The sequence below is a fragment of the Arvicanthis niloticus genome, chromosome 23 (assembly GCF_011762505.2).
Source record: "Arvicanthis niloticus isolate mArvNil1 chromosome 23, mArvNil1.pat.X, whole genome shotgun sequence".
Classification (NCBI taxonomy): domain Eukaryota; kingdom Metazoa; phylum Chordata; class Mammalia; order Rodentia; family Muridae; genus Arvicanthis; species Arvicanthis niloticus.
In genome coordinates this window covers 39,835,021-39,859,997 of record NC_133430.1, presented here as the reverse complement: position 1 = coordinate 39,859,997, position 24,977 = coordinate 39,835,021, and the positions used below count along the sequence as shown (strand labels likewise).

Here is a 24,977-nt window from a genome sequence, read left to right as displayed (position 1 = left end):
GGCTATTTTCATGTACCAGCTCCTGCCCTCTCTTTTTCAAGCAGATATCTTTTAGTTTAGACTTCCGTGTCTCTTACTGGTGGTGATACCCAGGTTTACAGGGGACTTGTAACTATTCCGTGTCGCTATGGCCAGCTCTGACAGCCAGATCTATGGTTAGAGAATGATAGCTATCGAGACTAAATCTGGTGTGCACCCTATGCTGGCAGATCCACTGGCACAATTTTCCCCTGTTGGCATACAGTTGGTCACAGCTTCTTGGTTCTTTGTATGCAAGAGCCAGCCTATCCTGTCTTCTAACCCTGTCTTGTAACAACAGTGGCTTATAAGCCAAATGTTTTGTTTGACTTGCGGAATTATTTTTAAAAATTAGATTACATTGCAACACACTCATGTCTGCAATTATACTCAAAAATCTGGATGCCTGACTCTGAGAGATGACATAGAGTTTAGCGATTTCTGTTCTGTATTCTTGCAATACTGGCATTGAAACTGGGGCTGTGTGCGCCAGACAGAAGCCCAGCCGCTGAGCTACAATTCCCAGCCCTGTGGTCAGAATGCCTAATGTCAGAAGCTTGTTGGATCTGAGTAGGTGGTGATCTACTCCTTCCTTGAGTAGGGTGGCAGGCAGGGAGACAGGATTATCCGTCCGTCTGTCTGTCTTGAAGTAGGCTCTCACTCTGCTTCCACTGTGTGGATTCCAGATGTCTTAGTTAGGGTTTTATTACTGTGAAGAGACTGTAGTTGAACCAATTTAAACTTACTCCATCTAGCTTATGACCGAATAAATCTCAGACTATGGTTATTTTATTTGTCTTTGACAATTACGGGAGGGTAACCCCTAATCTACTCTTCTAACTGCTGGCCTGCCTACTTCCCCAGTCATGTACCCCAGTTACTTGCTGTTTCTCCTGGTCATTACTCATGCCTCATCTCTCATGGGGCCTTCTCTTCCTGTTCTTTCTTTCTTTTCTTTCTTTCTTTCTTTCTTTCTTTCTTTCTTTCTTTCTTTCTTTCTTTCCTTTCTTTCTTTCTTTCTGTTATCCCCAACCAGGTAACTCAAAAGCCATCTCCCTCTCAACCCTCCAGTAATTGGCTGTACTATTTTTATTTAACCAATGGTTTTAAATTAAGGAACAAGGTTTGCACCATAAAACGAGACCTGCGGTTATAGGATTTAGCATTTCAATACATAGCAACCAAAACTCAATAAGAGACACCATAATCAAGGCAATTCTTATAAAAGAAAACATTTAAGTTTTTGGTTTCTTGAGACAGGGTTTCTCTGTAGCCCTGGCTGTCCTGGAACTCACTCTGTAGACTGGACTGGCCTTGAACTCACAGAGATCCACCTGCCTCTGCTTCCTGAGTGCTGGGATTAAAGGTGTATGCTACCACCACCTAACATTAAGATTCATTTTATTTTTGAGTGCGTTTATCTGTCTCATGTGTATGTATATCCACGTGTGTCTATATTCAATTTTTTTTTTTTTTAACTTTAAACTTAAAAGAGATTCTTGTCGGGTAGTGGAGGTTCACGCCTTTAATCCTGGCATTCGGGAGGCAGAGGCAGGTGGATCTATGTGAGTTTGAGACCAGCCTGGTCATGGTTGGAAGTATAGGAACCTGCAGGCAGACATGGTGTTGGAGGAGCCAAGAGTTCTACATCTTGATCTGAAGGCAATCCGGAGGAGACTGCATTTCCACACTGGGCAGAGCTTGAACATAGGAGATCTCAAAGCCCGCCCCACAGTGACACACTTCCTCTAACAAGGCCACGCCTCCTAATAGTGCTTTTTCCTGTGGGCCAAGCATCCAAATGTGAATCTGCGGGGCCATATCTATTTAAGCCACCACACCAGGGTTGACTTGAGGTTGTCAGTCTTGGCAGCAAGCTCTTCCGCGGGGCCATCTTTCTAGTCTGGGATTAGACTCTCATTCAGTAGCCCAGGCTGACCTCTCAGTATAACAGTTCTTCTCCCTCAATTTTCTGAGTGTTAGGATTACAGACGTGAGCCACCATTGCTGGTTTATAATGTGCTATTTAAACTTTTAAAAAAAAAAATGTTTTTATTGGGAGAGTGGATTAAGAACCCTGGTTGTTCTAGAGGACCCAGGTTAGGTTCCTAGAACATGGTAGCTTACAACTCACCCATCTCCAGTTCCAAGGATATGATCCTCTTCTGTCCTCTGCAGGCACCAGGCACCAGGCACACACATGTACACACATACCTGCATTTAGGCAAAACACCCATGCACATAAATAAAATAAATAAATTCTTTAAAAATTAAGTTTGTTATTACATTTAAATTTTTTTTTGTGTGTGATAGGTTCATGGTCTGCTATTACTTATTTGGGGGGGGCAGAAGGGAGGAGCTTGATGTTGCCATGACATAGCCTTGGAGGTCAGAGGACAACTGGTGTCAGTTCTCTCCTATGCGTGGGTCCCAGGGATTAAACTCATCGGGTTAGCAGGGTTGTCAGACATCCCTTAAACCACTGAGCCATCTCTTCAGCCTTATAGCCTACTGGTTTTTTTGGTTTGGTTTGGTTTGGTTTTTTTTTTTTTAAACAGGGCCTCTCCATTAGATCAGGCTAACCTTGAACTCATAGAGATCCACTTGCTTCTGCCTCCTGAGTCCACCCCATCCACATAGTCTGATCTGTTTTTCACACTTCTGACTTCGACCCACTAGATGGCAGTATCATCTTAAAACTGCATCTGTGCCCACGTTTTCAGGTCTTGCATCACATCACTTGGCTGTGATTATTCTACTGGTGCCTGTCAATCAGATCCAGAGAGACACTTTTCTGGCCTTTCGGCTTCTGTGCACATTTCAATACTGATTGCTTTTACATAGAGACTGACAAACGTATTCCCTTGGATTATAGGTGGTTGATGAAGAACCCGGTGAATCTGGCATGAGTATTTGTATTTGAGGACCATGAGAGTATTTCTGGTTGTTTCTTCTGGCCTCACTTGGCTCTGCAGTCCTTACATGAAAAATCTAGTCCAGGGACAGTGGAGAGTCGTGGGGACAGTAGAGGGGAGGGGAGTTTGCTACAAAGTCTGATGACTGGAGTTCAAGACCCTCACTGTGGGAGGGGGAAATTGAGTCCCTCAGCTTGTCCTCTCACCACATACATACTCTGGTGTGCACACACAGTAATGTTATCTATGTGTCTTTGAGATAGTGTCTCACTATGTAACCGTGTCTAGCCTGGACCACATTATGTAGACAGGGCTTGCCTTAAAATCTTAATTATCTGCCTGCTTCTGGCTTCCAAATGCTTGCTGGGATTAGGGGTATTTGCCATTGTGCCTGGCGCATGCGTGTGTGTGTGTGTGTGTGTGTGTGTGTGTGTGTGTGTGTGTGTGTATTTTAGGGCCCAGATTTCTGTGCTTCATTAGTTAACCAGTCTAAGTGAGCAGACTTAAAATGACACCCAAGTTTGTCCTCCAACGTCCACGCACAGTCATGTGCCTACATATACATGTGAATACCTGTATACACAAAAACATGCTTACTCACGGAAGAAAGAGATGCCTGGTAGGAAAAGTTTAGGAGAGTCAGTGTAAATGATTTCCAACTAACACCTTTTTTCCCCTAACAAGGAAACTTGGAGCTTAGGTTCTTTTAAATGGTAGCATGGGACTCTGGAACATTCTGTTCTATAGTCTTATCCTACTAAGTAAAACCAGTGCTTTCCAGCTCTAGCACTCAGTTCCCATAGCTTTGCCACCTGCTGAGTATTTTTATTTCTCCCTAGATTTCAAGATGTAGGTCTCACATGCCCAGAAGATCCAGTGAATAGCCTGACTACGTTGGCATGAAGTCTACTCTGGACCTTAGCATACTCCCAGCTGATAGTTTTCTATCACCGTTTCATAATCGCCAAAGCTCAGAGTCCACATAGCTATGACATCTTCTATGTGCTTCCTGCAGAAGGGTCTAGAATCCTAGTTAGCCTGTCAGACACGCTGTAGTCTGCTCTAGACCGTGGCTGGCCTGGGCTTTGCAGTAATGGTGGTTTCTTTTTAGTGCCTCAGCTTGCAGCATCCTGCTCCGTTTCCAATTCAGCTGGAACAAACTCTAACAATGTACGACTGCCCTCGTGATCTGTGTTCGAAACTCTGTGATGATCTCCCATCACACTAGAATAAAATAGTCTCTGTGCTGGCCATCGCTCCCAGTTTCCGGGTGGCCGGCAGGTGCCTGCTCCGGGTCCTGGCACTTGTTCATCCTTTTGCCAGTTGGCTTGAGGGAAGCCATTGGCCTGTGGGAGTGGTGTACAGAATGCCTCCTGCCTCCCTACTTGACAAGGGGGTCGTCTCAGAAGTGCCCACCTGTTCTACTGTTGCTTTTCCTCCTCCTCTTCCTCCTCCCCTTCTTTCTCCTCTTCCTTCTCTTCTTCCTCTTTCTCCTTTTCTTTTTTTCCTCCTCCTCGAGCCAGTTCTTGTGTCTTTCTAGTAGCTACACACCATAGATTTTGCTTAGGTTGGGATGAGGTGAAAACTTTGGTGTACTGCACGCCTCTCCGCCATTCTATCCCATTTTTGTTTTTGAGTCAGGCCAGACTCAAATTCATCATGTAGATGACAATAACCTCACACTCCCAACCCTCTTGATCCTACCTCCCAGCTTCTGGTATTGCACCATGCCCAGTTTGCCCAGTAGAGTGCTGGACACAAGGCACTTTGTGCTCCTGGTGTCTGACCTCTGCCCTCAAGTGCTTTGATTGACAGGCTACAGGGAAGGGAGTGGGAAGAAGAGGCAAACCTGGGAACTTGGCAGCAGAGCTCAGAGCTTGGCCTCAGCTCTGTCCTCATACCACAGCTCATTGTCTTGATGGGAGCCGCAAAGGCTGGCACTGCAGGGATGTGGACACTGGCAGCCCGTTCTTGTTTCCCAACAGGGCTGCGTCCATGGTCCAGGTCAAATCCTGTTGAAAGCAGCAGCAGCAGAAGAAAAAACTCCAAAACTATGACCTGTTCTGTTTTTGAACTTTATTCCTGTGTTGAGTAATGCTTTGAAAAACACAAGGTTTTTCACTAGAAACACTAGACATAAAATTTGAAATAAAACAGCGATTGTTTTTTTCTATTGAGACACAGTCTTTGCTATGTACCGGCTTGCCTGATACTTGTATGTCTCTCAAGCTGGCCTCAAACGCCCAGTAATTTGCTTCGGTCTCATTGAATACTGGGATGACAGGAGTTTCTCTGATACACCCAAATTTTATTTTTTATTTTAAGACAGGCTCTCCTAAGTTGCCCAGGCTGACCTTGAACTCACTCGTAGCCCAGGCAGGCCATGAGTAGCTGAGTCACCATGCATGGCCCCCAAGATCATGATGGTCTCTAGGCTGGGTCTTCTGCAACGGCAATTCTTTCTTTATTGTTGAACTATGGCTTCAGCCCCCAATTGAGGTGTTTTAAACCTCTCTCCCTGCACTTGCCTCTGTTCAGTTGTCATCATTAGAGGTTAGAGAACAATCTAAGGTAAACTGAGGCCTGGGGAATTGGTGGCTATGCCATGAGTTGCATACCCGATAATGTCCATCCTTGAAGGTGGTTTTAATTTCCAAGAGATGTATCCAGTGATCTGCCTCACCTAGGCCTGCTATGAAGTAAGTAGTAACTCCTCCTACCTTTTCTTTCCCTCTAGGCAAATAAGGGAGCGACTGAAGAACCAGGTTACTCAGATGCAGGAGCAGGTACCTGGCTTCACCCCTGGCCTGGCGATCCTGCAGGTATTAGAGCATCTTATTCCCTTTAACACCGTTCTTCTTCAGCTTCTCCACAGCAGAAGAGGCTGTAGCACTTCAGACCTCTGCCTCCTACCTGGTGAAACCTCAAACACAACACGGTTTCTCATTGCGGGCTTCCTTCTGGCACCCAGCTTCTGGGTGCTGGTTTACCTTGCTGTATGCCAGTATGGGTGCTTTTCTCCTTGTTTGTGTAGATTTAAGGTAGGGTCTCATATATCCCCATGATAGATCGATAGGAACTATGTAGGCAAGGATGGCCTTAAACTCCTGCCTTCTGCCTCTGCCTCCCAGCTTCCAGGATTATAGGCATGTGCCACCTTGCCTGGTTTTGTGTGGTGCTGGGGACCGAACTCGGGCTCTCTGCATGCTGGGCAAGCCCTCTACCCACCGAACTGCGTTATCAGCCCCGCCCACTAGGTCTTCTTAGGACCCTTGGTACTCTTAAAGTTTAAACAGAACTTAGCTATGAAGAGTTACTGTGTTGTGAATAAAATTCAGGTTTATTTATTTACTTATTTTCAAGTACATTAACTCTCGTTAAAAGATTTTTTTAGACTGGGTCTCACTGTGCAGGCCTGGCTTAGAACATAGTAATAACTCTGGGTTATGGATAGAAAGTAGATTTTAACAACATAGAGGGTACTATCTACCCAGCTCTTGTGATGTTTAAGGCTTATTGTAAATATAAATGTGGTGTGTGTCTTTTATTCAGAAACTAAAGGGTCAAAGGTGGGGTAAAAACCCCGGTTAGGGATTAAAAATTTTTCGACAACACTGGCTGGCCAGAAATTCCCTGTATTGACCAGGCTTCTAACTCAGAGCTCTTTTCGTCCTCCCATACACACCAGGCCCTTCCCTAGAACATTTTTATTTTTAATTATATGTTATTTATAATATAATTATTTTTAAATGCCTGTACAAGTGTTTGCCCTTGTGTGTAAGGCCCTTGTGTGGGTATGTGCACACGTGAATGCAGGCAAGTCCAGGAGGCTGTGAGCTCCCCATCGTGGGTGCTGTGAGCAATTCTCTGTTCCTCGGAACCGCTGAGCCAGGACCCAGATTAAGTGTTAAACATAATTTATTTCAAAATGCCAATGGAAACTCTTGATACGTTAACTTAAACATTATGGAGAGAGAGCTGTGTTTGAGACAGGCTCTGCTTTGTACCCCAGGCTGACATTGAACTTCAGAGTCCTGAGATTATAGGTGTGCACTACCGTGCCCAGTTTAGAACTTTTTGGTAGTAAAATTTGATGCAAAGACATGCGTTACCTGTTGAAAAATTTAAAAAAAAAAAAATCATGCACATCCATTGATTTGGTGTGTGTCCATGTGTGCCATGGCTCTCCTGTGGAATTCAAAGGGAGACTCTGAGGAGCTGTCTCAGTCACTGTTACTATTTCTGTGATGAAACACCGTGAAAGGAAAGCGCTCGTGTGCCTTATGTCTTAAATCACAGTCTGTTGGGAGAAGTCAGGGAAGCAGCATACATGGGCATAAGAAAAATGGAAGCAGGAGCTGATGCAGAAGCTGTGGGTGGGTGCTGCCTACTCCTCAAGGCTTACTCAGCCTGCTTTTCTGTAGAACCCAGAACCACCATCCCAGGGATGGAACCACTAATAAAAGGCTGGGCCCTCCCACAGTGGCACACACAGTAAGAAAATAAACAAATGGCCATTACTGTGTATATGTGCAATCCCAGCCCTTGGGATACCAAGGCAGGACGACCACCAGCAGCCTGGCTTTTGTGAGTTTGAGGGCAGCCCTGGCTATATGGCAAAACCCTGTACCAAAAAAAAAAAAAAAAAAAAAAAAAAAAAAGCCCCATGGACCTGCCTACAGCCTGGCTTCATGGAGGTGTTTTCTCCTCGGGTGACTCTAGCCTGTGTCAAGTTGACTTAAAGACTGGCCAGGAAAGGAGTCATTTCTCCTTCCACTGTGTGACAAATTCAGGTCTTCAGGCTTGGTAGCAAGTGCTTTTTCCCATCTTGAAAACTGTGCTGTTGTGCATAGCAGGAGAGCTGGACCCCTCTGTTTCCACATTGGTCTCCTGCTGTGTGCTGTTCTGATTGACATGTATGAAGAAAACCTGGCTGAGTTTAATTTTTAACATTCATTCTCTCTCTCTCTCTCGCTCGCTCTCTCGCTCTCTCGCTCTCTCGCTCTGCCTTCTCCCTTCCTCTCTTCCCCCAACCCCCACCCCTGCCATCTTTCTTATACACCCCAGAACCACCTGCCTATAGAGTTGCACCATCAGCAATGGACTGGGCCCTCTATCACTAATTAAGAAAATGCGTCACAGGCTTGCCCTCAGAACAGTCTGGTGGGGTCGTTTTCTCAGTTGAGGTACCCTCTTCCCAAATGACTCTAGCTTGTGTCAAGTTGACATAGAGTAGTCAGCATATCAAGAGTCAACAGGTTTGTTTTTTAGTGTTTTTTGTTTGTTTTTGAGATAGTTCATGGCCTTGGACTTGACTACACCTACGCCTTGCCTCATCCTCCTGAGGGCTGGGATTGCCAGTGTGTAGCCCTGGGCTAGCTCAGTTGTTTATTTTTAGAAAATATTTGCAAAATACTGAAGCCTGAGTAATCACTGTCAGTTCTTTCAAGAAAAGTTGTGGAAAAGTGCATCTGGTTCATCTGGCAAAACAACACAAACGCTTTGCCTATTAATAGCTACCACGCTTCCTTCACAGACAGCAGCAGAGCTGTGGGAACTTCCTGATTCTTTACATAAAATCCTCAAAAGACTCCCAGGTTGAAGTTTAATAACATCAGTAGTTGGTGTTTCTTACCAAGAGCATTCCTTAGTGAAATTGCCATTTATTTTTCGTGAATGACCATGGCTGGGTGGATACATGGAGTTTGTGTCCTTGGTTTGTGCTGCCACCATCAGACTTGCCCACTGGTACTTTTGTACCACCAATTCAAAAGCCAATACAATTAAGAAAAAAAAAATGACATCATACTATGTAAAGGTTGTCAGAATTTAAAGTGATACTCCTTACGACAAACCTTGACAAAGCAGTTCACAAAGGTACAGTCATCACTATCTGCTTCGTAACTATCATCAAAGTCTCTACCAATATACCATAACCTTCTACAAAACCACAGCCTTATACTAAGAACATTTCTGCAAGGCTGTCTACTGAACAATGTACTGCCTGTCCAACCACAACCATAGTCCGTTACCACGCAGACACAACCTACATATCCCTTGAACTCTTGCCTCAGCCTCAGGCACCGCCAACATCATCCTGACACTTCCTACATAGTCCAAGCTTATGTTGAACTCCTGCCTCAGCCATCACCATCACCACCACCATCCAGACACTCCCTATATATCCCAAGTTTACCTTGAACTTCTGCCTCAGCCTAAGTGCTGCAATTGTGGGTGTGCAGTCTCTTTTCTTCATGAGGGAATACTACCAAACCCTGATCTAAAGAGTCATCCAGTAGGGAGGCAGATATTCACTTAGGCAGATGTACAGGTGGGTGCCTGAAGGATTGATTTGGTGGCAGAAATAGCTTTCATATGAAACCTCCCTCAGAATCACCATCTTTCTTGTCCCACATTCGGTCTGTGCGTGCCTGCACGTATGCTATTTAATCCTTTGCTAAACCTCTGTCCCTTATGTATCCAAAGACTCAGAAGGAGTGGTAGTTAAATCCCGCCTCCCCCAACCACAGTGCTCTTTATCCACATAGCCTCAGCAGAGCAGAAATGCAGAAGGCTGTGGCTCTGCCTGGTGTGCTCCATGTGTGGTAGCTTTTCTTCTCTCTTTTTTTTCCCTCAGATAACTAAGAAGCAAAGACTTGTGTGGTGGGTGTATACCTGGTACATTTGGGGACTGGCTACTTCTTAACTCGTTCTTAATTGTTTGTTGTGGGAAGAAATGCCTGTCATAGGCACGAACTGTGACTCTGGGCTGGAGGTGTAGCTCAGTGGTAGAACACTTGCCCAGCATGCTTCGGGCCCTGGGTTCATCCTCAACATTGCAAAGGAGAAAAAAAATGAAAGAAAGAAAATGAAACTCATTTCTGTAAATCAGTGGACTAAGCAATGTCACTGGGTCCAGCAGTTCACCGAGAGGTCAAAATGGAGTCAGTCGAGCTAATACCACTGAGCTATTTATCTGATCCGAGAAAAAGCAGCCATATTGCCCTGGCAGGCCAGTTCCCCCAGATGTGTCCACTGTAACCGGACATTGCCCTGTCTGTTCTTTTCTGTTGTCTGATTCTCCCTGCCTCCTTCCAGAGGAAGTAACTTTGAAATGGTGGCTGCACTTTCTTCTTGCTTTCTTTAGCTTTTTCTGTCTAAACAAAAAAAAAAAAAAAAAAAAAAAAAACCCCAAAAACCAAGCACCTCTGCTTTATGAAGTGAAGTATGCTTGATTGTAGGGTTACAAAGAAAGCCAGTTCTCTGAATTGTTGTGGTTTCTTCCTTTTTCCTTCCTTCCTCTTCTTTCCCCTTCAGTGTACAAAAGGTTCTTATGTATCTCAGTTACATCTTAATTCATTATGTAGCCAAGGACGGCTTTGAACTTCAGGTCCTTCTGTTTCTGCTTCGCTAGTGCGGGAATAACAGCTGCCTGCCACAATATCCAGCTTAAGTTCTTCTTTTAACCAAACCTTTCTTAGCAATATTTTTTAAAATTGACTGCAAATTTATTGATTTTGCAAGTATCTACTGTAGTTTATGCAGTTTCGGTTACCTGTGTCTCACCAGTGAGACACGTTGTGGATGCCTCAGTCTTGCTCTTTGGTAATAAAATATTACCATCCTGTCCTTTCCTCAGACCTCCTGTCTTTTTTGCTCTGAGGTTGTGATATCTTCCTACACACCCATGCCAGAGGTCTAAGGTTATCTCTCTCCAAAGCCTGTGTGGTACATACCTGTAATCCCAGCACTGCGTCACTGAAGGTCGGAGGACGATGAGTTCAAGGCCAGTCTGTTCCCTTGTGAGTGTGTGACCCTGTTTCTATGTAATCCCAGTACTGCATCACTGAAGGTCAGAGGACTATGAGTTCAAGGCCAGTCTGTTCCCTTGTGAGAGTGACCCTGTCTCTAAAACAAAACAAGATCTCATTCTCATGGGGCTGTCGTCCTGTGGAATCTGTGTCTTGGATCTTGAATCTATTCCTTACTTTACACCCCTGTTCCTCCCACTCTGGGTCACCTTGTGACTGCTCACTGGTTTTCTCTTTCTAGTGTAAAAAACGTTAAGTGTATGGAAAAGCCAGCACATATGTCTGCACTACGTGCATACCTGGTACCACATAGGCCAGAAAAGACCATTGAATCCCCTTGAACAGATGGCTGTGAGCCACCATACAGGTACTGGGAATCAAACCCAGATTCTTCGAAAGAGCAGTCAGTGCTCTTAGCCCCTGAGCTGTCTCTCCAGCAGGAAGCTCTTGTTAAAATCTCATCACAACTACACTCCCTTTTTACTGATGAAATGGCGTTGATAAGTGTTTATTGTGGTTCAAAAGTTCTGTATATATTTGTGATCGTGCTAGTTGTTAAATCACCCCTATAAGAGAAAAGCTGTCCTAACAATAATTGATGCCCAGACATCTTGGGGCCTGCCCAAAGCCAGTCAGAAGGGATGAGTTTGGCACCCCCACCAAGCACTGGGTACAAAACCTGCCTGTTTCTTTTTTGTCACCATATAAATCAACTCTTCTTAAGGAAATAATAGTTTATTCTGATCCAATTACAAATAGCCATGATAGGTCAGAAAATGTGGATTCAAAGGATCTGAAAGACTTTCCACTATGGAAAGGTTACATGAATTTTTATAGTCACAAAAAAGAAAAGTTATCAGTTAACATGTTTGCAGAATACATAGATAGGGCCCTCACATAGACTACCAGGGCAAGGAAATCTACTTAGATACTATCTTTGTTCTCAGTTTTAGGGTTAATGGAGGCTAAATTGTCAAGCTTATTTCTAGAGTTTTATCTAAAGGTTTCGAGGAAGTCAGATACAAGGTGGATAAGGAAAGGAGCTGTGAAGATAGCCAGAGGTCGTTTTGGCTCTTACTGGCCAGTCTCTTCACATTAAGAATGTTCTACTTAAGCGAACCGCCGGTGGCTCGGCCCTTAAGGCTCCCGCCCGCAGAGGGCGCCCCGTCTCTTGGTGCGCCGGTTCGAGTCCCGCTGCCTGTCAGTCAGTCTGTCTGTCTATCCCGATTGTGTCTGTCTCCCGAGTCATCTCGTGGGAAAAAAAAAAAAAAAAAAAAAAAAAAAAAAAAAAGAATGTTCTACTTAGCCAGGTTGCTAGTCTGCAGGATCTCAAGCACGTTACATTAGTATGCTCTTAAAGGATGTCGGTGCAGCCATGGTGGTGCGAGGGCAGTGGTGCATAGCTATAAATTAAGTCCAGACTTAAAAACCAAACTGCAGGATGTTCGTGATCTGGTCCTATTGAGGGACTTTCTTTCTTTCTCTCCTTCCTTCCTTCCTTCCTTCCTTCCTTCCTTCCTCCCTCCCTCCCTCCCTTCCTTCCTTCCTTTCTTCCTTTTTTTCTTTCTTCTTTCCTTCTCAGACTTACTTTGATTTCTGCTGTAAAAACATGTGTGGCAGCCGTGGCAGACGCCTGGGTCCTCTGACTGGAGGCTCTGGTGTGAGTTTTCACAATGTGGTCCGTGAATTCCTGATGGGAGACTTGGTTAACACAGGCTCTTTCCAGAAGCTGGGGGAGCTATAAACTTTGGAAATGGCTTTAGAGCTGGCTTGGTGAAGTTGTCCAGAGTGGCATACACTCTGCCTGTTATAAAAAGTGTTTGCCAAGGCCCTGAACCAGGGCTTATCATCCCAGCGTGTGGGAAACACAGGCAAGAGGGGCATAAATGATTCTAGGCTATGTTGGGCTACGTAAGACCCAGGTTAATCTCAAACTCCTTATCAGTCTCCCTCCTGCCTCAGCCTTCCAGGAGCTGGGATTACATATCTGGCTTATTTTTGTCTTGTTGGGGTTTTCTGATGGTTTGAGGCACCACCCCTTTGCAGGAAGGGAACACTCAGATGAAATGCTTAAGTAACGTTCTTGATAAATCATTGGGATTAAGATATGTTCTGGGGAACCAGTCTACCACCCACCCACTTGACTGCCAGTCAAGAATTTAATGTTCTTTAAACATTCATGCATCTAGTCTATCATTGATTATATAACCAGCTCCTCTCCGAGAGGCTTAGGACTGGGGATGTACTGCAGGCTCAGCATGCAGGAGGCAGGACCAAAAAACAAAGCTCCAAGATTCAAGTTCCTCTGTAGGACTCTCCTAGTTCCTTTGAAGTCCAAATTAGCAAAGCTAAGAACCATGAATATGGGAATATGGACCATCCAGAGCTGGGACTCACACCATATTCCTGAGATCCCAGGGCAGCATCAGACTGTGCACTCAGAAAGTTCTGGAAATGCTGTTATGAAGGCCATCCTCTGTCACCCTGGGCCCTATCCTGAGAGTAGCATGCTTTGCCCTCTACAGAATGGAGAGAAGCAAAACTTACTACAAAGAGATCATGACCTGATCATGGGGAAATATTTGTGAAGTAAATTTTTACAAATTACTTAATGCTATGCAGAATTGCAAGCACGGTCACGATGAAAAATGTTTACAGTATAATGGGGTCTGGGTTCAAAGGGCACAAAGGTTCCCACACTGACATTTGTCAGGTGGGCACTGGCTTGCCCTCCCCATGGTGTCTGTTCTGTATAAGCTAGCCCAGTATCCTGTTTATTGGTTTCATTACAGTCTGGCTAACAGTGAGCATTTTCCATTGCCCCTGGATGATTGATGCTTCCAGGTATTTCTGCCTCTCTGGTGTTTTTCTGACTGATGATAATTTCTCAATTTCAACTACTCATCCTGTTCTAAGTAATCCCACATTTCTGGAAGCTTATAGCACTCTCATCTTGTTTACAGTGCAGGCACAGTACAGTAGTAGCACCTGCATGCCCTTTTGTTGTTAACAAGGGTTATCTGTGTGGTCCAGCTGGCCATTATCTGGTGGCCTTAAACAACTCTTCAGTCTTCCAAGTACCTTGAAATGACAGGTTCATGCCATGGCTTCTAGCTCACGCACACTCTTTTGCCACTGTCAGTGGATTGTGTGAACAAAGTTTAGGGTACAGAGTAAAGCCACCTGTCTTTACCCCAGCCTTCCCCTTCCCCAGCCTCCTTTGTCTTCCATAAAAGTTCTCAAACATTCGTTTTATCTAGACTAAAATTGCAAAAGTTTTCTGTACACTTTGCCTTTCCCTAAGTGTCTGATTTGCATGTATTTATTATTCCAGGTTGGCGACAGAGATGATTCCAATCTTTATATAAACGTGAAACTGAAGGCTGCTGAAGAGGTAAAGCCAAGAACAGCAATGCTGGCATCCTTCCTCACCACCACCCCAGGTCCTGTTGGTAACCCCTTGTCCTGTGTGGCCCTCTCCACAAAACTAACTGCCACCAACAGACCCTAATTTAAGTATTGGGCGAGGCAGAATCAGGTGACCTAGCCAGTTGGTTTTTCCCTGTGTGCTTCGCAGTCATGGTTTTCTTTCCTGAGAGCCAGGTGAGAGGCTGTGGAATGTGTTGAATGTGATGGTGACAAATGGGCTGATTCTTCTCCACATACAGAGCAAAATGATGCCCGAATCTCCCTCCATTGTCTCAGTCACAGTCCTTCAGAGAGGCAGCCTGTCTTAGTTAGGGTTTTACTGTTGTGAACAGACACCATGACCAAGGCAACTCTTACAAGAGCAACATTTAATTGGGGCTGGCTTATAGGTTCAGAGGTTCAGTCCCTTATCATCAAGGTGGGAACATGGCAGCGTCCAGGCAGGCATGGCACAGGAGGAACTGACAGTTCTTCATCTTCATCTGAAGGCTGCTAGCAGAATACTGACTCCAGGCAGCTAGGATGAGGGTCTTAAAGCCACACCCACAGTGACACAACTACTCCAACAAGGTCACACCTACTCCAACAAGGCCACACCTCCTAACAGTGCCACTCCCTGAGCCAAGCATATATAAACCATTACACAGACCCAGGTCTTAGGCTCTCATACCATTTCCTGTTTCTTGTGTTTATTTCTACAGATTGGGATCAAAGCTACTCACATTAAATTACCAAGAACGTCCACAGAGTCCGAGGTGAGCATATGGATGTACGTGGCGAGGTGCCTCCCTGTCTGCTTGCTTTGGTGGGACTTTAGGGGCCGAGATATGCTTTGCAGACAGAAGATACTTCTTTACAGCCTTTGCTTCCCTCTTTTAATGACTGTGATTAATTAGTACAAATCAACTGCGGCACTACTTTTAGGTGTTAAAACACGTCGTCTCTCTGAATGAGGATGCCTCTGTGCACGGGTTCATAGTACAGCTGCCTTTGGATTCAGAGAGTGCCATCAGCACTGAAGCCGTCATCAATGCCATTGCCCCCGAGAAGGATGTGGACGGGTGAGTGCTGCCCGTTGGCCTTCTTTAGAGCACACTTCTGTTTTGGAAACACAGCACGTTTGTTTCTGGAGGACGGAGGCTCCATTCCTTCCTCCTTATTTGACTGACTCCATATTTAGGTTGACGAGCGTCAATGCTGGGAAGCTTTCCAGAGGTGATCTCAATGACTGCTTCATTCCGTGCACACCCAAAGGGTGCTTGGAACTCATCAGAGAGACAGGTAAGAATGAAGGAACCCAGCAGGAGAACCTTGGGGACATGCCTTCCAAACATTGAGGTTGCAGGTGTTTTTGCAAGTACACTGGCCCTGAACCTGCTTCCTCAGCTGTTAACTAAGCTTAAGTACAGCATGTACACTCCACAGGGCTGAGGAGAAAGTGAAGCATTTTCTTAAGCTTTGTGAATCAGGTCCATTTCATTGTGACCATTTCCTCTGTATCGCCAAGTATCTAGAAGGCTGTTTCTTAGGACGCTGCGTCTTCCTGTTGCTTCAAAAGAACTTGCCTCAAAACCAAGGACTCAGCCTCCTCCCTGCACTGAACACAAAAAGAAGCAAGCAAACAAGACCAGAGAGGGTTTTTGCCAGGAGATAACAGAACCAAGATTTGAACCCAGGGTTATGTTCATTCAAAGTAGTTTATCTTGTGTGGGGTGGGAGTCTTAAATGGCAGTAAGAATTTTGACAGTACAAACTGAGCAAAGTTTTGGGTTCCTGTCCCTGGAATCAGCCCCAAGTCAACTGGGGTTCCAACACTAGACAGATGGCTGGACCATTCACCCCACATGACTTCATCACGAAGCTAGTACCTTCGCATTTTAGTTTCCTCATGAATGCTTTTAGCAGAGTTTAGATTTTACAGGAATCCTGTCAGAAGGAAGTAGAGGTTTCAAGTGAGGCATTTGGCCAGCGTTAGTAATGAAAGTTGCCTGTAGTTGGCCAGCAAAAGTCACGCCAGAAGCTTTAGCCCAGCTGTGACGGTTCAGAGCTACAATTTATATTCTTCAATGTGTTTAGCCAGTGTTTATTACAGCTTTATAGAAAAGAATCCCATGAGCTTCTACACCTGTGGCTTCCCGGTGTCTCACAAGCTACTGTTGCCTTAAGGTAGCTTCAAATCTTTGCTGAGTCCTCATTAGTATGGTGAAGTGTCGTTGACTGACTGGTTGATTGGCATGCTTAGAATGAAAGGCCGGGGCTCCAGCAAGCTAGTCGGTTGCACTCTAGTTGGCCCATGCATTTAGCCCAGCAATGGACTTGTTAAAGCTACAAGGACTTCAATTCTGATGTAATCATGATGTTAGCATTCTCTAAGTGCTGGTCTTCTGATGAAGTCGGTTCCTTTTTGAGAAGTATCGTTTAAATCTCAAGCGAGGGCTCATAGCTTTTCCGCTTTGACGGGGTAGAGTGGCCAGAGTGTTCCAGAGCCCTCTGCTTCCTTCTGTGTGGGCAGCTCATTTCAGGCCCCTCCCTCCCGGTAACCCCATGCAGCTCCCACTCTGCTCTCTTCTCATGCTAGACAGCTGCTAGCTGCGTCTCTCAGGCCAAGGGGTGAGGGGGCGCCCTGGTCACCTCTGTGGGATGCAGGTTTCAGTTCTAAAAAGCACATCAAGGCCTGCCTGTGCTCTAGAGAGAATGAATGTCCAGGGCCAATCCAGGCAACCTAGTGCTCAAAAGAAACCCAAGCCTCGGGGTGGTTCAGTAGAAGAGCCCAGGCCTCGAGTTTGGTCTCTAGTACTGGGGTGATGTGGGGGAGATGTTGACACAGTGCCAGGAGTCCAGGTGCTGAGTCAGCAAAAGGCTTTCCCATCTCCTGCTGTTCCTGTTATCACTCCTCCAGAGGTAACCCCGTGGTTCAGGCCCTAAGCCAGACAGAACTTTGGATGAGAAACTGTATGAATAAACTCGCTGAATTTGGAAAGTCTTACTGATACTAATCTAATTTCCTCCTTTGCTCTGACCCTGTTCCACACACCGTAGTTTTCATGACTATTTTGCCCATGGAGTTTAATCTGATAGCTACTTCCATATGGCTGTTAGCTGTGTGTTGAGGTTTCTTTTTCCAGTGTAGGATTTCTTCCCACTCTCTTATGACTCAATGAACAGATCTTGGCCTAAGCAGATCTCCAAACCCTACTGCAGGAATGACAGTGCACAAGCCCCAGGCTGAAGCTGGAACTGAGGCTGTGGTTGGCAAAGGAGCGTCGTCCTTAGGAAGATTTCTGTTTGATGCAGAGGATCTGCTTCTGTGCACTTTTGCTGTTTTCCATCCAGGTGCTGTGTGAAGGAAGGCAGCTGCTTCTCCATCCCTAATGTGTGCTGGCTTCTCTTCCAGGGGTGCAGATTGCCGGAAGGCACGCCGTGGTGGTGGGGCGAAGTAAAATAGTTGGTGCACCCATGCATGACCTGCTTCTGTGGAACAACGCCACGGTGACCACCTGTCACTCCAAGACTGCCAATCTGGACAAGGAGGTAGGGGGCCCAGAGTAGTGTAGACGTCCAGGCTGAAAGCATGTGTGGATACATTCTCTCTCTTAACCCCAGTAACTATGCTGTGTTTCATGTCTCATTGTCTAAGAGGAAGGAACAGATTCAAACCACAAGGTTGCCAACACGTATCCAGATCTTTCTGACATTCTGAGTATATACTTTCTACACCAGCATGCCCATGACAGACAGGGTTTAGCAGTGCTGTCCGTGGAATTGTGCCATGTACAGATCTCCTGGGCATGTTGTTGGCTTGGGGATGAAGGTGCTCCAGAAGAGGCTGAACAGTGGGCATCGTTAGCTGGTCTTTGTTATTTTGTTATTGTTAGGTTGGGGTTGAACGCCTTAGAGTAGGCAGAGTTTTACCACTGAGCTACAACAGCTTATTCTTCATCCTTATGTTGGACTCCTGAGTCCAAAAATGTTCACATGGCTGTGACCCTGTAGGCAGAGAACAAGATGGAGGCCTGGTACCCCCTCTTTAATATTCTCAAAACTGTCCCGTGATTATGTCAGTGGCAATTGTGTTCCGTAAAGGAGGGTTCCATCACCAGGAATGTTGTCCTGAGTCTATGGCTCCAAACGTGTGCTCCCTTCAGCTCCCACTGGTTCTCATTGCCTTTCCTGTTAGGGAAAATACCCAGGGAAAGGGGGCTTCTGGCATGTATAGGGCTGAGTGCACCGTGGGACTGTGGTTTGCCATTGAGGCCTTACCCAGCATCCCTGAAAGGGTTGCTGATAACTAAACATTTAATACCATGGTTCATGCTTTTCCTTTCGGTGTCTCTGTGTATGTGTGTGTGTTGATTATTTAATCTCTTAAATCTGGATCCCTCCCCTCCCTAGGTGAATAAAGGAGACATTCTGGTGGTTGCCACGGGACAGCCTGAGATGGTGAAGGGGGAGTGGATCAAGCCTGGGGCTGTGGTCATAGACTGTGGGATCAATTATGTTCCAGGTGAGTGGTGCTGGGCAGAGAACCACAACTCTCATTTTATATCAAGTCCCAGGGCTTAGTGAGCCTGGCTGTGAGGAGGTTGTCGTCTGTGGGCGGTCCTGCCTGGCATCAGAGGTGTGGCTCCCCACCGCCCTGCTGATCCTCAGTTGACTTAGTCCAGAGAAAGTAGAAGAGGGGGCAGATGGGGGTTACGGGTGTGCAGGCTCTCACCTGGCTTTTCTTCTGCTTTCATCTACCCGTCACCCAGTAGTCTAACAAAGGCACTAGAGAGACTTTATGAAATACCACAGGTTTTCCTTGTCGGTGATCTCACTTGCCCTGGTTTCAGTTACTCAAGGTCAACTGTGGTCCAAAAATATTGAATAGAAAACTCCTAAACTGGCAGTGAGGTTGTTTCTTTGCTTTTGAGTCAGGGTCTCACTCTGTAGTCCTGGCTGGCTTGTAACTCATTATATAGACCAGGCTGGCCCTGAACTTCCCCAAGTGCCTGCCTCTGCCTCCAGGGTGCTAAGATTAAAGGTGTTCACAAACCTGGATAGCTAATGAATTTCACATTGTTTGCCATCCAGAGTGGCTTGATGAAGTCTTGTGCCATCATTCCCTGTCCCACTTCTTCCTGTTTGGTACAGGAGCCACCCCTTTGTCACCGGTGTCCATGCTAACTACACTACTTTGCCTGTTCGTCACTTGGTAACCTTCACTTATCAGATTTGAACTTATGCCATTAAATTTGGTGACAAGGGGCTGGAGAGATGGCTCAGCGGTTAGGAGCACTGGCTGCTCTTCCAGAGGTCCTGAGTTCAATTCCCAGCAACCACATGGTGGCTCACAACCATCTGCAGTGAGATCCAGTGCCCTCTTCTGGTGTGTCTGACAGCTACAGTGTACGCATATAAAAAATAAAATAAATTTTAAAAAATTGATGACAAGTGCTTTTACCCACTGAGCCATCTCCTTTGCATCTTCTGTCTATGTGGCAGGTTGTTATCTCAAAAGAAATTTCCAAGAACAGTACAGGAATATCGACATGCATATATAGTAACTATACATAACTATATAGCTATATATATAGCTGTATATATTATGTATAACTATATAAACACTATATATTTATATAGAGAGATATATAACTAGATATAATAACTATATAGAGATTACTACATATATTTTTTATATATATAAAAATATATAAAGGGAGGTTAGACTATATAAATATATATGTATATAAATGTTTTTTATATATACATATATAGTTATTGTTCCTACATGCATATATTATATATATATATATATATATATATATATATATATATATATATAATTTTTTTTTTAATTGCATGTAGGAACAGTAACTACTTACATGCACTGAGCAGTATGGCAGGCCTTGGGCTCTGTGCCTAAGTATGGCCTAATTCACTTTGTGCTTGCGGGACTCAAACCCAGAGCCTTGTGCATGGTACACAGTGCTCTCCCCTTGAACCACAGCAGCAATCACCATTCTCTGCATTTGCACTTCACATGGCTTTTTCAGTTCCTGTCCTCCATGTCAGTTCTTCCTAAATCATCTGATTATCCTTTCATCCAGGGATGATCTTTGTCTTCTGAAAATCCTTCTTCCCCTCACTCCAATCCCACACAGAACTCAGCATTTCGGGTGTGCCTTGTGTCTTCCGCTCTTCTGTCTGCTCTGGGGAGCTCCTCAGTGGCTCTTGGTCTGCGCTGCCTGGTCTGCCTCCTGACGCTAGCACTCAGATCTGTGGAGTTGTTGAGGCAGTTACAGCAAGGATCATTGTTTTTCTTCCTTCCCATCTGAAGTTTAAAATGTAGACACTGAGCTGCCAGGAGCATTCGTCACTGTCAAGTTCTCCCCGTTTCTAACCTCCCTCCCACTCGGCCTTGCTTTTAAGACAGTAGCTCATAACTGATCACTCATTTGCTGGGTGTAATTATCTAACGGGTGCGGAAGAAGTTGCTCTCCTGCATCTCCCCACTGTGAATACTTACAGTGTGACATCTAAGCTCAGTCTGCTTACATCCCCACATCTCTGGATCATAAACTACTACTATGGGCATTTTCAAACCAGAGACAGACAGAGAAACACGTGGTCTGGAGGTGCAGCTCAGTGGAAGAGTTGCCTAGCTATGCTACACCCTGGATTCCATTATTACTTCAGGGAAAGAGAGAGGCCTATTTGTTTGTTTGTTCGTTTGAGATTTTAAAAAAGCAAACTGGGTCAGAATCTAGAATTCTATAGATATGCCTGAAACTTTGGCATTAACATCAATTTATCAATTTCCTTTTTTTTTTTTTTTTTTTTTTTTTTTTTTTTTTTTTTTTTTTTTGAGACAGGGTTTCTCTGTGTAGTCCTGGCTGTCCTGGAACTCACTCTGTAGACCAGGCTGGCCTCTGCCTGCCTCTGCCTCCCAAGTGCTGGAATTAAAGGCGAGCTCCACCCATTGCCCGGCAAATATCGATTTCTTATATAGATATTAAAACAGTATAGGTGGTCATCAGTGTTTTCACTGGTCCTATGCATATGGGCACATAAATATTAACAAGGCTGAAATGCATAGTTCCCTGGGAATGGTGGAATCATATCGTTACAGACCAGAGGTATACCTCAAGACCTACAGACTGATCTTTGAATATGTTCATTGGATGCAGCAACCTAGCTGCCCCTTAGGCCACTTCTTGGTTCATATTGTTGAAATTGTTTGATGGAGAATTGAGTATGAAAGAGTTTAGCAAACATGAGACTCTGTGGTTATTTTATTAAAAATTGAGCCTGGTGGTGGTAGCACATCCCTTTAACCCCAGCACTCAGGAGGCGGGTACAGGAGGATCTCTGTGAGTTACAGGCCAGCCTGGTCTACACAGTGAGTTCCAGGGCAGCCAGGGCTACACAGAGAAACCCTGTCTTGAAAAAACAAAAAATAGAATAGATAGATAGATAGATAGATAGATAGATAGATAGATAGATAGACAGACAGACAGACAGACAGATATGTGAGCCACTCAGGATAAAAGAATTAAAGCAATGAATCATCTCACAGATTAAGAATGAATTAATGCACACATTTTTCCAGTTTTTAAATTTTGATCTGCAGTGTTGGGAAGTCAAACTCTGGACTTTGCACATTCTGGGCAAACATTCTGCCACTAAGCCAGGTTTCCAGTCACCTCAGAAGGATTATTTTTCAGGAATTGAGTGGACTGAGGAAATGGAGCTGGTGATAGTGATGTTCCTGTTTGGCTAGTAAGGAGACTCTGAGAGGTGCCAATGCTTTGTTTAGAAGGGCAGATTCCCCACCGTGCCGTCTCCACTCAGTCTGAGAGCCCTGTACCGGCCTCTAGAGTTAGCAGTCTCCAAACTGAGTTTCAGAGCAAGACTCAAGCTAAAGTTGAGTTTTATGTTTAAAGGTTTCCATTGAAAGGGAGAAAGTGTAGAGCTAGGAACGGATAACCGTTCTGATAAGTGGTCACTTTCCTACCGACCATACAATATTAGTGAGACTTGTCTCTTCTTCAGCAGGGCATTAAGTCAGCCCTCAGTGCTTGGTCAGTGTGTGCATGTTACTGGGCATATGCGAATGTCAGGATGACTTTGGAATTGGCTCCTGCTCCCTCTGCCTTGTGAGATAGTTTCATATCCACCATCCTATATCCCCCAGACTAACTGGCCTACTAGTTTCCTGGTGATTTTTTTTTTCTGTCAATTCCTCAGCTTAGGAATGTTGGAATCACAGGTGCATCCAACTTCTAAGATGCGCTCTGGGAATCTGACCAGGTTGATGCTTCTGTGGCTCAGCACTTGCTTTCTGCACCATCCTTTTCCCATTGGCTTTGGGAAGGACTACAAGGAGAATCTTTCTTGCCATGGTGTGCTGCTTTAGCCTCTTGAGTAACCTCAGACATTCTGAGAGGTGTGCGTTAGGTCTACCCAGCATGTCCTTTGTATTTTTGGACTGCAGGTCAGTGTGGAGCCTCGAACGGGCTCATCCTAGAGAGGAGAGCTTCTTGGTTTGAGGTGGTTTTATTTTTTGGCTACATCTGAAAACTTCCTCTCCCGGCATAGCAACATGCTGGAAGAGAACTGGAAATCGCCGAAGATTCTACCAGATCCTCCTGGGAACTTTAATGCTTCAAGGTCTGGGCCAGTCCCCCAGCATCTCCCGGAAGTGCACCAGAGCAGGGTGTAGGACGCTCTTTGTGTGAGCAGTGGTGCATCTCTGGTTTGTTCCCTTGAATAGCTATTCTTCACTGGAGAGATTTGTGCTTCTGGTCCTTTTAAGGGAAGTGTAATTATATTCTTTGCCTTGAGCAAGCATTTAAGTAACTGCTCAGTCTTTGGAACGGGATGTTGAATTGTTCCTCCGGCTCCTGCCTGGAGCTCAGTAACTGCTGACAGTTGCTGTAGAAACGTATCTGGCAGCTGTGACATAGTTGGAGCTTTGTGTACAAAAAAAAAAATTTCCTTTGTAGGCCTTGGCAAATTAACATTTTAAAAGGTCGTGAATTTTAAGAATAAGAAGCATATTTTATTTATCACCAGAGAGACTATAAAAGGATTCTGTGGGATCTGAAAAGCCCCCCTTTTTAAAGTATTTATTTTATTTATTTATTTTTAAATTATTTTAATTAATGTAATTTTCCCCCTAGAAAATGGGGAGCGCCTGCCATTTATCTAGCAGTGGGGTTCAGGATAGAATCCAGGACCTGCCCTGTACTAGACTAGTGCTCTATCATAGCTGCACCCCAGGCATGTCCACTAGCTTTAATTAAGTAGACACTGGAGCTTTATGGGACTAATACACTCTTAAATTTTACATAGATCTTTTTGCGGACGGGGAGCCAGACTCACTAAAATTGGAGATAATTATGTCATTGTGACTCTGAGACTCTACTTTGATTTCTCACCCTCTTCTGAACCAGATGATTCAAAACCAAATGGAAGGAAAGTCGTGGGTGACGTGGCATATGATGAGGCCAAGGAGAGGGCAAGCTTTATCACACCTGTCCCTGGTGGCGTGGGGCCCATGACCGTGGCAATGCTGATGCAGGTATGGTGCAGAAAGTTCTGGATTGTTCCAAGGCCAAAGGGATTGTTCTACCCAAAGACACCACTAAGACCCACTCAGAAATTAGGCTCAGATAGGAGTCTGTTTAAGGAAAGAGGGAGAGGACAAGCAATGGTGGCCCTCACATAGCTAGAGAAGGCAGTGCCCTTAAGTTCTTTGGAGTCGAGAACTGAAGTACACACACACTGGCTGGCTATACACCTGCTGGTGTGGGTGAGACAGAGGCCTCAGAGCCCAGCCCTCCTCACTCCCTTCTAGCTGAGCTGTTCTACAAGGGAGGTTGTGAATTGATTCAGTTGGGCTGAACCCTCATCACTTGGGGCTTGGACCTCATGTACAGGGTTAAACATTCACTGCCTCTCTCTCCATTCCTCTCACTCTGCCCAGAGCACAGTAGAGAGCGCACAGCGCTTCCTGCTGAAATTTAAGCCAGGGAAGTGGACAATTCAGTATAACAAGCTGAGCCTGGAGACACCTGTCCCAAGGTAGGAACGAGATGTTCTTCGTTAGAACTTTGTGGCTGGTTAGGGTTAACTGCTGGGTACCATGGGACCATATGTGCTTCTCCATTGACTGGGGGGAGGAGCATGTTACTGCTGTGGGGTTAATTAAGTGTGGTGACTAGAGGTTGACACCCATCCTTGTGTTTTTAAAGTGACATTGCTATATCACGATCTTGCAAACCAAAGCTCATCGGTAACCTGGCCCGAGAAATTGGGCTACTCACAGAAGAGGTGGAATTGTACGGGGACACAAAGGCCAAGGTCTTGCTGTCAGCATTAGATCGCCTGAAGCATCAGCCAGATGGGAAATACGTCGTGGTGACTGGGTATGTACGTTCTGATGCCAGCAGGCTTCACCTTCAGCCAGTCCTTGTCACCAGTGAGGCATTTGCACATGTGTGGAAGAGCCGTCAGCTTGGTCTTTTTGTTGTTGTTGTTTTAAGTTTTGATTTTTGCCTTTAATGATGTGCAGAAGTACATGTGTGAGTCTAAGTCTGGGTCCCCACAGACCCCTAAAGAGGTGATTCCAGGTGATCTGGGGGCCTCATCTGGCTTCTGAGGGCACCAGGCACACATGTGGTCCACTTATGTGCATGCAGGTAAAACACTCATATACACAAAATAAAAACAAATGAAGCATCTTTTTTTAAAGTGGGGGACAGGGCTGGATGGCTCCGGTGATTAAGAGCCTAGGCTGCTTTTCCGGAGGACCAAGGTT

The 24,977-nt window shown here is 45.2% G+C and overlaps 1 protein-coding gene across 2 annotated transcripts in view; it reads left to right on the top strand.

Moving 5' to 3' along the window:
- The window catches only part of Mthfd1 (methylenetetrahydrofolate dehydrogenase, cyclohydrolase and formyltetrahydrofolate synthetase 1), a 65,290-nt gene that overhangs the window by 8,361 nt on the left and 31,952 nt on the right, over positions 1-24,977 (top strand). The window contains exons 2-11 of one of the 2 annotated variants that reach the window (XM_076921964.1): positions 5,671-5,755; positions 14,079-14,138; positions 14,875-14,928; positions 15,098-15,234; positions 15,354-15,454; positions 17,568-17,704; positions 18,566-18,677; positions 23,611-23,738; positions 24,144-24,241; positions 24,412-24,585. In XM_076921964.1, coding sequence (XP_076778079.1) covers positions 5,671-5,755; positions 14,079-14,138; positions 14,875-14,928; positions 15,098-15,234; positions 15,354-15,454; positions 17,568-17,704; positions 18,566-18,677; positions 23,611-23,738; positions 24,144-24,241; positions 24,412-24,585 — 1,086 coding nt within the window. The remainder of the gene's footprint in view (positions 1-5,670; positions 5,756-14,078; positions 14,139-14,874; positions 14,929-15,097; positions 15,235-15,353; positions 15,455-17,567; positions 17,705-18,565; positions 18,678-23,610; positions 23,739-24,143; positions 24,242-24,411; positions 24,586-24,977) is intronic. The other variant, XM_076921965.1, reaches the window with a different exon arrangement.